General features: G+C 40.1%; 1 protein-coding gene across 1 annotated transcript in view; it reads left to right on the top strand.

Annotated features, from left to right (window-relative positions):
• Positions 1–3,270: 3,270 nt before the first annotated feature.
• Positions 3,271–12,763, top strand: part of LOC114693761 (cytochrome P450 2J3-like) — a 59,990-nt gene continuing 50,497 nt past the window's right edge. Inside the window, exons 1-2 of the mRNA XM_037202718.1 lie at positions 3,271–3,668; positions 8,843–9,005. Of these exons, the coding sequence (XP_037058613.1) occupies positions 3,459–3,668; positions 8,843–9,005 (373 nt within the window). The 5' untranslated portion in view covers positions 3,271–3,458. The remainder of the gene's footprint in view (positions 3,669–8,842; positions 9,006–12,763) is intronic.

Genomic DNA, 12,763 nt, shown 5'->3' with positions numbered 1-12,763 from the left:
AGGGCAAGAGTTTCCACCTAAAACCTGAGAAAAGATCCTAAAACGGAGCTAAAAACAGCTTCTTAATTGTCTCTCTCAAATGAGCAGCAGCTGCTGGTTTGAGTTACTGGCGGGTTCCTGGCATGTGTGTTTGACCTGCAGTATGGCGGGAATGAGGCCTCTGCAAGTGGCACATTGAGCTGCATGGTGGATTTAGCCTTTGCTAGTACAAAACAAAAAGAGGTTTCTGGCTACACGCTGCTTTGATAAGAAGCATAGACCCACTATTTCTGAGAATTGATGGCTCCCAAAGCTGGTGGAAAACGTACCACCGCCATGTTGGGAAGCTGAAGTGGGCGGAGCCAACAGCCACAGCACCGTTTCAGTCTTAGAAGGCTGCAGTTTAAAGCAATAGGCTCAAGGTAATATAAAATATAAGCCACATAAAGATGGCTACCACACAGAGAATCTGGATTATGTTCTCTTTGATATTTGTAACTGAAGAAAAACATTTGATTGCAAAAGCTGTTGAGTTATGCCAAAATGTATATTTTAAAGGTACCTTGACTTTGAAATTTGGCTATAAGGATATGTTGTTTTGGAAAGAGGCTCTGCTTTTGTTTCTACAGAAAGCCAGAGGCTATGGATTTGTTCCAGATTAAGATACATCAGGTTTGACCAGCCAAGACCACCTGAAAGGTCTCTGATGACACCATGGCCCAGATGATCCAACATCCAGAATCGTTTCAAGGCAACTGGCTCAGACGATACAGACTCATGGACTATTCCATGATCCTAAAATTTTCTTTGTGTCCCCATAGATACAGCGACCCCCTCCAGCAGGAAGTAGTAAGAGAAGCTACGCCCAAATTCCAAATATACCAAGCTGGCTTTGGAGATGTGTAAATGTTAAAACCTTTTTAAAAAAAGAAAAGGGGAAGTGCTGTGGGATGATCTGTATGTCAAATTGCCCTAATTGGTCAATAAATAAAACACTGATTGGCCAGTGGCCAGGCAGGAAGTAGGTGGGACAAGGAAAGAGGAGAATTCTGGGAAGCGGAAGACTGAGGAGAGAGACACAGCCAGCCGCCACCATGACCAGCAGCATGTAAAGATGCCGGTAAGCCACCAGCCACGTGGCAAGGTACAGATTTATGGAAATGGATTAATTTAAGCTATAAGAACAGTTAGCAAGAAGTCTGCCATGGCCATACAGTTTGTAAGCAATATAAGTCTCTGTGTTTATTTGGTTGGGTCTGAGCAGCTGTGGAATTGGCGGGTGACAAAGATTTGTCCTGACTGTGGGCAGGCAGGAAAACTCTAGCTACATGTGGTAGTTTTATCTGTAATGACATTTCACCCTCAGATAGTTAGCTCTAATAATAGAAAAGGATGTTACCTTAAGTCCACATGATAAACTTGACCTTTTGATCATTTTACTCAGCCTTCCGCATATCATAAAGAGATAGGGATATATGAACTTTCTACTTGGTTATTATACTGGGCACAGCTGGATTGCATGTAATTTTGACTAGTCTAGCTATGATAATTATTGCTACATGTTGTTTTGTGTCCCACATAAAAACTAAGTGACAGATCCTGTGACCACTTTAATTTTTTATTTATTTGCATTGAGTACTGTATATACATATATGCATATATGTAGAATGCTCAATTAAAATGCACAAGTACATATTTATAAATGTGAGTGTTTGGGTTATTTATTAAAAGACTTGATAAATATATACTGCCTTATACAGGTAGACTAAAGTTCTTAAAATTTATTAAAATTGTATTTGGAGGTTGATTAAGTGTTTTATAAAAACCCTAACATGTTGTTTGTATGAAACACCAATCATCGAAATTGTAGGACTAATGTTTCATTAAGCTATAAGAGTTAATGTTATTCACATAGATTTGACAAAGATTTTCTTCCAAAACAGGTTCTAATAAAAAATTGATTATAATTTTATTTCAATTAAGTAATAGTCATGGGAAAAGTAAGAATTATATGGCACCAAATGTTTTATGTTAATCAAAATGCCTCTTACAAATGTACTTTAAAAACCCTTATTGAAATAGTTTTCAAAATTATTCCTTTTTTATTTAAAGGGTTTTTTTTTTCATATTACATGTCAACTGCAGTTTCCTCTCCCTCCCTCCCTACCTTCTCCCCATCCACTCCTCAGAGAAAATAAGACCTCCATGGGGAGTCAATAAAGTCTGGCACATCAAGTTGAGGCAGGACCAACCTCCCCCCCCACACACACACAGCCCTATTGAGGCTGAGCAAAGTATTCCTCCATAAGGAACGGGCTCCAAAAACCTGGTTCATGCACTAGGGAGAAATCCTGGTCCCACTGATAGTGGCCCAAAAAATTGCCCAAGCCACACAACTGTCACCCACATTCAGAGGGCCTAGTTCAGTTCCATGCCAATTCCCAAGCTGTTAGTCCAGAGTCAGTAAGCTCCCATCGGCCTAGGTCAGCTAGCTGTCTCTGTAGGTTTCCCCATCATAATCTTGACCCTTTGCTCAGATAATCCCTCCTCCCTCTCTTGGACTGGACTCCTGGGAGCTCAGCCCAGTGCTTAGCTCTGTAAGGAAGGCTCTTACTGAGCTGTAATACATGTAAAAAGGACATATTTTCGAAAATCTTTTTTATTTTAAAATTTTTTTTCTTTCATGATTAGGATTTCAGGAGGGAGATAGAATCCCAACAAATAGTCACATTCAAAACTTTAGTATTTCAAAGTTCTTATCTCATCCAATTTATAGTAAAAGAAAGAAATCATTATTTTAAAATGAAGCTGTCAATGACTGCTCAACCTGCTCAAAGCCTCATCACTGTACAGGCTGAGTTAGGGGTCTTTAAAAATCAAGTTTTCTGCTTAGTATTGACTCACACCTTTAAGAGTATAAACTTGCAATTAACAATTGCTTAAAGCTACCATAAAAAATCCAAATGGTGTAACTTAAAACTGGCAAGTTACAGATGTAAGTAGAAGCTACAAAATCAGATTTGACAACCAAGAACCCACCTTCAGTTACAGCTATGTGCATCTATGTACTGTCTACACGTGCTTAGGTTTTCTATCATGTACATAGTGCCAAAGTAGTTTATAAGTAAGTGTAAGTTATAATTACTAAATTAAATCCAAATTAGTTCGTAATGTAACTGAAGTTTGAAGGTTAATGTAGTTAAGCTTATGAAGGGGCAGGGCAGAGAGCTCTGAGCTTCCTCTTGGGGTTGGGTCCTGGGGTAACAGGAAGGAGTGGCTAAGATCTCTGTTTAGAGAGAGAGGGGTGGGGCTGTGAGGACAGGGTGTCTGTGCTGTCTGGGTCAAAGGGCATCAGAGGGAAACGGAAGGGTGTGGTGGAGAGGAGACAGGAATATATTTAGCCGAGAGCCCTGTAAGTCTAGGAGCCCTGAGCCTCAGCTCAGACCCTCAGTCCTCTGGAGTCTGCTGGAATACCAGCCATGCTCGCCGCCGCGGGCTCCCTGGTGGCCGCCATCTGGGCAGCGCTCCATCTCCGGACTGTGCTGCTGGCTGCTGTCGTCTTCTTGTTTCTGTCTGACTACTTCAGAAGCCGGCGCCCCAAGAACTTCCCTCCAGGGCCGCGACGCCTGTGCTTAGTAGGCAACATATTCCAGATGGACTTTAAGCAGCCCCACCTGGCGGTCCAACAGGTAGGAAGGGACAGTGCCAGGCTCTGCCATGACCTAATCCTGAACTTCCGGGACTGGGGTGGGGTGGGCGGGGCTCTAAAGCTCATGCTCACAGTGGCTAACCCCAGGCCAAAGAGTTAGCTTCGGTGAGTGCTCATTTAAGAAACACAGAGCTAGGCAGAGCAGTAGTGGCTCAGGCCTTGAATCCCTGCAATCAGGAGACAGAGGCAGGTGGATCTTCGTAAATTCGAGGCCAGCCTGGTACACAGAGCCAGTTCCCAGACAGCTATGGCTACAGACTGAAACCCTATCTCCAAACACCAAAACCACCAAACAACCACCCACCACCACCACAACAAAACCACGCAGCTAATTTCCAAATAATTGGAGGATTTCTTGTCCTTGACATACTTCCAGGGTGATTCCACTGTGGTCAGAGAACACACTGTATGATTTGAATTCTTTAAATATGCCAAGGTCTGTTTGATGACCTAGTAGTAAATTATGATAGAGATATACACCCTGGCACTTTAAGAAATGTGTGTAAAACCCCTGCAACCCTGCAGTTAAAATAAAACGTGTGTGTGTGTGTGTGTGTGTGTGTGTGTGTGTGTGTGTTCTACTCCTCTTGACTAGAGTTTTGTATAGATGTTAGCTCTCTCTTACTGAGCCTTATTTTTTCTACATCATTACTGACTGCTTACCTACTGATGTTATCAGTTACTAAGAAAGCCACAGCCAAGTCTCTAGCTCCACTGGGAGAGTGTCCCTTCTCCACTCAGTTCAGGAGCTCTCCTTCATTTAATTGGAAAGTCTGTTCTGTGTACACAGTACACACTTAAGATTGGCAGGTCATTTGATGACTTAACCATGTGACCATGTAATGACCCTCTTTATCCAGAGTAAATTTGTTTTGCCTGATTTTTCTCTGATCTCTTACACCCTGCAAGCTCCCTTTTGATCAGTAGGTGAAATGCATATGCTTTTCAGTCCTTTTATTTTTATCTATTTACAATACTAGAAATGCATTCATCTTGACAACATCTAATTGAGCAATTTTTTATTATTCAAATCTCATCATTAATTGGGGAAGCTAGAACACCTCTGTTTACAGTTTATATATAAACACTTAAACCTAGTGTTCCATTGCTTTGTGGTTTGTCTATTTGCTCTGTTTTCATTCTTGGTTTCCTATCTTCCCTTGAGCTTCTTGGACACTTTCCGATTAGATGCTTTGCCCCACCTCAGAATGCCTTTCCCCTCCATTCCCACACTGTCTTTCCCCTGATTTAGGACACTAGGTTGACAATCTGCTGCACTTAATGTTCCCCTTCTGTTCCTTGCTGGTCTTGGTGGTTTCACCATAAGTCTTAAAGTTTGTTGTTGTTGTTTTGTCTCTCTGCTTTGAAGAGATTTTGTTTTCCGTTTCCATATTGATTGTGGTGGTTTTGCTTTACATGTGGCTTTATGCTGTTGGGGTCTTCACAGAAGGTTTGTATTTTGCCAGACTAGGAAGTTTCCACCATTCTTCAAGTATGCTCTCATCTACATTTTCTTTATCCTGCTTTTCAGGACATTGGTGCACAGCTGTGATATCTGTGGTGTTGGGTCTTGCTGTTTGCCCTCTGCTTTCTGTGTGCTGTGCACGGTAGACCTGCTTCTCATCTCTCCACTGCCCAGGCCTGTTCTCACGTTACTTCTCTGCCAAGCTTTCTGTTCACATCTCCACTTGGACCACGGCAGCTGTTGGTCCTCAAATTTACCCCTTTGCTTCTCTTACCTGTATCTTTCATTTCCCTGTTAAGATTTCCCACTATTTGGGATAATTTTGTAATAACTATTCTGAAATATTTATTTCTCCCATCTTCCCAACATGTGTGCCATCTCAAAAAAATTGAGGTTCTCTTGAGTCTTAGTGAATGAACTAAGTAATGTCAGACGGGACGTTTTGTGTGGTATACTGTAAGACTGATGCACACACTAGGGCCATATTTTACTTACCGAGCTTTTGAAGCTCTGGGAACTCACTTTTGTGAGTGGCGATTCAAAGGGAAATTTAAGACTTTGTATATTGATCTGAATAGCCCCAGTTTGTGTTCAGCACTGCTGACTCCTCAGTCTCAGCAGCATGGGCTGGTAAGCAGGAAGATAGCTGCAAACTGCATGGCCCCATCAGGATAATGCAGCTGCACCTCACTACAGGACAAATGCCAGTGGTCATCCCATAAGTGTCCCATAGGGAAGGGATGTCCTTATTACTGCAAAAGAAGAATGTGAGCCATAATTCTTTCTCGGGCTTCTGTGGGAATTCTCTGCATAGCAGTTCAGCTGTAGAAGTCACAGTTCAGCTCATAGACTCAACCCAGGACAGACACATAGGTACACCAAGTGACAAGATGGCAACCATGAACCCCACCATGGTAGCCCCTTGTAGGGTCCATATTGATGGTGTTCAACTCCAGGACATAGAAGCAGAAAGTTAAAGAGATCTCTGGCCTGTTGAAACTCATTTTTCTTGTATTTTGGCAAAAGAGAGTAAATTTTGGAATTTTGCTCCTGGCAAATGCTGTTATAGTTGCAAGAATAAAAAGACGTGCTTTTATTTTATCTTGTCAGAGTTAAAATATTCGATCTGTATCTTCCTACACAGTCACCTGAGTTGGGTGATGTGTCCCTTGGTGCAGCAATGGGAAATGATGACACTGAGGCTGGGAACATCATGCCAGCCCAGTAATATTTCATTCTTTATTTTGTATTTTCTATGGGTTTATGTTTTGATATCTGGTTGTAAAGAAATAGAATTAAATGATACAGTTTAGGCAAATTAAAATTTAATTTTTCCTATTAGGAAACAATCCTCACAAGCTGACCCACGGCCTTCCCTTTGGGTTTTGTGCTCCCTTCATTCAGACTCCATGATAAGCACACATGGAGTCACGTTAGCAGTCATCTACTAGCATTCCATTTTCCACTGAGTAAACCTGTTGAGGAAAAGGGTGATATGATGCCCCTTGTTCAGTGAGATAATGACAATACAAGGGCTTGAACCTACATGGTTTGACTCAACACTTACTGTTTTTACATATCCTTCCTACGCAGAAGAAAAATGGCATTTGATAACTAGAAATGTTTATTCCCAGACTTAGCATGACAGGCAAAACACAGAATAGTCTATGGTCAAATGAGTCCTATGGATTCTGGTAATCAATGGTGATATCATATGAAATCTAGATGGACAGGCAGCTCTGGGCCTAACCTTTGATAGAAAGTGAAATCAATTGTGCAGTGCTTAGAAGGAATGTTTAACAAGTGTCTAGTGTAGTAAAGGGATGAGATATTTTAAATCAGTTAAAATGGCATCATTTAAAACAGGATGAGGTCAGTGAAGAAGCTGGGCTGCTTGTTGAGCATGTGTGAACTGTACTTCTCTCCAACTCATAGTTTCTTAGCTTTCTCTGTAGTAGTTCACAGAATTATTATAGGAATGTTACTCAAACAAGAGAAAGTCCTATCATACTGAAGTGGGCATGTGATACACAGGTTAGATATTAGCATGTACTTCAAGCTAGCTGTAACGATGGGACCCCAACATACAATGGTCCTAAGTATACCTTATATGATCGTTGTATGTAGAAAATTACTTAATAAATTCCAAGTCACTGTTAGGATGTCTTATAGGAGTTGATGCTCATTCCATTCTCTTTCTTTCCCTTTTATTCATCTTTAACTTATCAGATCAGACTCCTGAAAACACACTTGGATATTTGCATATTAGGCAAGGATTTTGTGACCTGAATGCTGCATGACCCATCCTCACTGTCTCTGGGCTCTGCTTCTCTGTCTTTCTGTTGCTTCCATTACCAGAGCCCTCCTCTAAATCACATTCTCTTATTTAAATTGCCATTTATTTTGGTATTGCTTCTGCTATCAAAGTTATTTATGCAAGCAAACCATTAAAAGATATTTTTATTTACTGTGAATTCCATGCTTGCAAGCCAGAGAGGTAGCTCAGTGAGTCAGGGCACTTGCTGCAAAACTTGGTAATCTGAATTCAATCACCTGGGCTCACACAGTGAGAGGAGAGAACAGACTCCAGAAAATTGTCCACTGACCTCCACATGCACAACACCACCCATTACACACACACACATACACACACACACACACACACACACACACACACACACACTCACACACACACAAACATATGAGACACATACACATACACACAATCACACACACAGGAGACACACATACACACAATCAGTCAATCAATCGATGTAAAAATATTTTTTCTTATTCTGTGCTTGCTATAGCAGACTTGTACAGACAGACCTTGGTCTTTGGCAGGTGGCATACACTGTGTTCTCTGCCTTCCCTAGACTATAGAATGCTGGATGTTAGAGAATTTGCTTATTTATTGAAATATTGTCCTTAAGCCTTCTTCTAGGGATACACATTATAACATCATCCACTCATTGATTCATGTTAATGAATTTGTATTGGTAAATTCCATTCTTGCAGTGAATTTGAGTTTAGTTAGTGGAGTAGCAAAGAAAAGAAATTCAAAACCATTTCCACAAACCAAGGTTGTAGATGAATTTCTAAATGGTCTTATTAAATAAAAATCACAGAGCAAATAAAGGGGGGAAGGCCTCACAGAGATCAGGGAAATAGGGAGAGCCATCAGCCAACCTTACTTCACCAACTCTGCAGCTTCCAAATAAGAGCTACTTCCTGTCTACCCACGCCTTTATCGTCTAGCCTCTATCGTCAATTGACTATCTTAGCCCAGCTAACTCACTTCGTTGTCACTGTCTGTCTGTACAGACCTCCAGGTCTCTATGGTTCGTACTGGGATAAAAGGCGTGTGTTACCATGCTTGGCTATGTTCCCTAGTATGGCCTAGAACACAGAGACCCTGCCTGATAAATGATCGGGATTAAGGGCGTGTGCTGCCTGACTTCTTGTTTACTTAAAATGACTGGCCTTTTCCCTGATCTCCAGGCAAGCTTTATTAAAGCACAAATTAAAATATCACCACATTTCAGCACAAATAAAATATCACCATACAAGGTTTATCATTCACAGGGAAATGAGGATTTGTCAATATGATTAGCATTTGCTACACATGTGCCTACCGTCCTTGGACACATAGGTATGAGCACACTCACCTCTATTGGAATATTTTACAGCTTGTGAAGAAGTATGGGAATGTCATCAGTCTGGATTTTGGAATCATGTCTTCAGTGATTATAAGCAGTCTGCCTTTAATCAAAGAAGCCTTTACTCACCTGGATGAAAACTTTCTAAGTCGCCCTAAATTTCCTATGCAAAAACATATCTTTAATGAAAATGGTAAGTCTTTTATGTGTTGTTGTAAATTTCTAAATGGTCTTATTAATAGAAAACACAGAGCCAGATACAGGAGTGAAAATCTGAGCGAGATCAGAGGAATAGGAACAGCCATATGCTAACCTAACCTCACCACCTCTGCAGCCTCCAAAATCAAGATATTTCCTGTCTACCCACACCTATATGCCTTGCTGTTCTGCCATCTGATTTGCTCTCTCTGTCCAACTACATCACTTCCTCTTCCTGCCTTGCTCTGTCACTTCCTGTCTATCTGTACAGACCTCCAGACCTCCAGACCTCCAGACCTCCATGGTTAACTAGTGTTGGAATTTAAAGCTTGTGCCACCATGCCTGGCTCTGTTCCCAGAGTGGCCTTGAACTCATAGCAATCCAGACAGATCCCTGCCTCCCAAGTAATAGGATTAAAGGTGTGTGCTAACATTGCATGACTTTTGTGTTTACTTATAATGGCTGGTTTTTTTCCTCTGATCTCCAGGCAAGCTTTATTTATTAGAGCACAAATAAAATATCACCACATGTTGTAAGATATATTGTAATTTTTATGATACATAAAAGGCACCTATATGCCTTATTTATCCAACACTCCCATAAGCCAATCCCTTCATGAAATGCCATCATTAATGGGAGCTGTATACCACATTTCTTGAATGAAAGCACCCTTAAGATGATTTATAGTGTATCCTAGTAGAGACCAGGTGAACTCACATGTTTATTAAAACTAACTCTTGATGATTTGATAGTAAGTAACCACAGCACCAAACACAGCCAGACACACTGTGCTCTCACTTCATTTCCCCACTCTAACCCTAGGAAAATGGATGGAAGTCAGCTTCTCCTTTCTACTACATCTTGCTTATAGCTGCTTATACTTTATCATTAAAGTCATGAGATCTCTAGGCTCCTGGCTAATGTTACAATTTATTAGTATGAATACTTTATCTTATCATCAAATAAAGTCATAAGCTGAAAACAGAATTTGAAATCTATTAATCCAAGAAAATAGCATTTTAGATGCTTCTAATTGCTCCTTGAAATAATTCCACATCAATTCACTGTGTTGTCTGCTATAAGAAGATAAGTGCTAGACACATGTCTTAGAGTTACTACTGCTGTGATGAAATACCATGAGCAAAGAAACTTGGGAGGAAAAGGTTTATTTGGCTTATGCTTCATATCACTGTCCATCATCAAAGGAAGTCGGGACAGAAACTCAGGGCAAGAACTTAGAGGCAGGAGCTGATGCAGAGGAAATGAGGAATACTCCTTACTGTCTTGCTCTCATGACTTTTTCAGCCTGCTTTCTTAGAGAATCCAGGACCACTAGCCTAGACTTGGCACTACCCACATGGGCTGGACCCTCCCACACCAAACACTAATTAAGAAAATGCCCTACAGGCATGCATACAGCCCTATTCTTAAGTAGACATTTTCTCAATTGAGACTGTCCACTCTAGAATGAATTTAGCTTGGTTAACATAAAACCAGACAGCACAGTATAAGTTAATAACAGGATTTAAATAGTAAAGCACTATCATTATTACAGCCCAGGGAACCAGTTTCAGGCTGCAGCAGGGCAAAACTAAGACTTTTCTATTGAGCGATTTTTATGGGACTAGGGGAAAAAACTCATACTTACTCTAGGTGGTTACTTGTCTTAATTTCTCATGTTGCCTCTGCATTTCTTTGTTCTTCACAGCTTATATATACCCAAACAGAATCCTTCAGGCAATATAAAACTTGCATTTGAGGATCACATTTCATTTCTTAAGTAAATGATAAGAAACAGAGTTTGTCCTGACAAACACACATGTAATAATTCTCAACTTCTTAATTAGTAAGGGTGTAATTGATAGCTGCAATTTCAAAGAAAGAAAAGTTATTTGGAGTTTTTTAAAGGAGTTACTAAATTACTGAGAATCTCAGAAAGATAAAGAAATCAGGCACATATCCTATATTTCTAAGTGTAGTAACATTTTAAACTAACATTTTGTGATTAACAATCATAAAAAGGTCAATGTCTCTTAGCCTGGGAGTGTTTACAGAGAGCCGTGTCTTAAATGCTTTGATTGGAACTCAGGTTTATCTTACTTTTCTTAATATAAACTCACTTTGGCATCCTCCAAGGCACCAGTGGCATTAGAATCATTTAAATCTCAAGTATATTGCTTTTGTCCTGCGTGTCAGTTCTAATTATCTGAAAAACACCTGCAGCCCTCATTAGGCTCTACAGAGAAGTTATTTTCTATAGCTTAGACTAGTCACAAGATATTTTCACAAATTTTGGTGGGGAATGGGTGCAAAAACTAAATCATTTGCCAGCTAGCAATAATTAGGCTTTTTGTATTTACATCCTAGCCAGATAGCTAAGTGTGCTGTTGTGAACTAAGATGGAATATTTATCTAAAAAAACATTAGCAAGGGACCTGGTCTAATCTTAAAGTTACTTTGAAGCTTTAAATCAACTAATAGTATGAAAGCTGTCTTAGAGCTGGGGAGATACAACTATTTTCCTATTTCAGCCTGAACTATGATTAAAAAAAAAACTCTCAAGTACTTATAATTCCTGACTTCTGTAGCATTACTTTGTATTCAATTATTTATCAAAACTCTGTATAAGCTAACATTATTGATATCAAATGGACAATACAGCTTAAGGAGGAATCATCTTCACAAATAAAGATCCCAGTAGATAGGGCTACATTCATGAGAGACATTCATTTAATGACCTGAAAGAATATTACTCAAGGAATATAATATCCTTGAAATGACAAGAAGTAGAGAGTGTTGAAGAACTGAAAGACATCCAGTGTCACAAGTATGGTATTTAAAGGACATAATTAAGTTCACCTGATATTTCTGAGCTTGATAAGAAAGAGAACAAGCATGTGGCTGAATGTTAATTTTTATTCTAACAGCTGGGAAAGATTATGAATGTATTTTAGCAGAGACCTTAGGATATCAGATAGAGATGGGAGAAAAGCATTGGGAAACTTGTTTTCAATATGAAGTTACACATTGCAGTTGCAAAAGCAGACTATGTATTAGATAGTCTATGCCAGGATGATGGCATTGAAGCCTTATCAACACAAGTCCAGGCATGGCAGAGGAAGCCAACATGACTCTATGATCTAGATACCAGGATGCTGAGTGAACTCCACCAGGAGTTTGATGACTAACCATGATTGTCAACTTAACTGCATTTGGAATCAACTAAATCCTAGCAACTGAGCACACAATGAGGAATTTTTGCTTCACTGGATTATTTGAGATAAGAAGACCCACCCTAAATTTGGACCACATCTTCTGGTATAGATGCATTGGTTGTGGGAGACTTGAATTTGATCACTTCATTAGCTACCTGGTAACCATGTTCCCTTAAAACTTTTACTTTATCCTTTTATCTAATTTCTCTATCCATTGTAATAAATCTGGAATTTTGGTAATCAGCTATAGCTGGAGTTTCTCTCCAGGTCCCACCAAGTACCAGCAGTCCAACAGCCCACTTATAAAATAAACACAGAGACGCTTATATTATTTAAACTGTTGGCCTAATAGCTCAGGTTTCTTGCTAGCTGTTCTTATATCTTAAATTAACCCATTTCTATTAGTCTATAAGTTGCCATGTGGCTTGTGGCTTACCGGTACTTTACATCTTGCTTGTCATGGCGGCAGCTGGCTGGCAGCATCTCTCGCCTCAGCCTTCCTCCTCCAGAATTCTTCTCCTCCTTGCCACCTACCCT

This window comes from Peromyscus leucopus, chromosome 2 (genome assembly GCF_004664715.2).
Source record: "Peromyscus leucopus breed LL Stock chromosome 2, UCI_PerLeu_2.1, whole genome shotgun sequence".
In the NCBI taxonomy this organism is placed as follows: domain Eukaryota; kingdom Metazoa; phylum Chordata; class Mammalia; order Rodentia; family Cricetidae; genus Peromyscus; species Peromyscus leucopus.
Note: the sequence above shows the minus strand (reverse complement) of the source record. Positions and strands in the feature narration are given on the sequence as shown.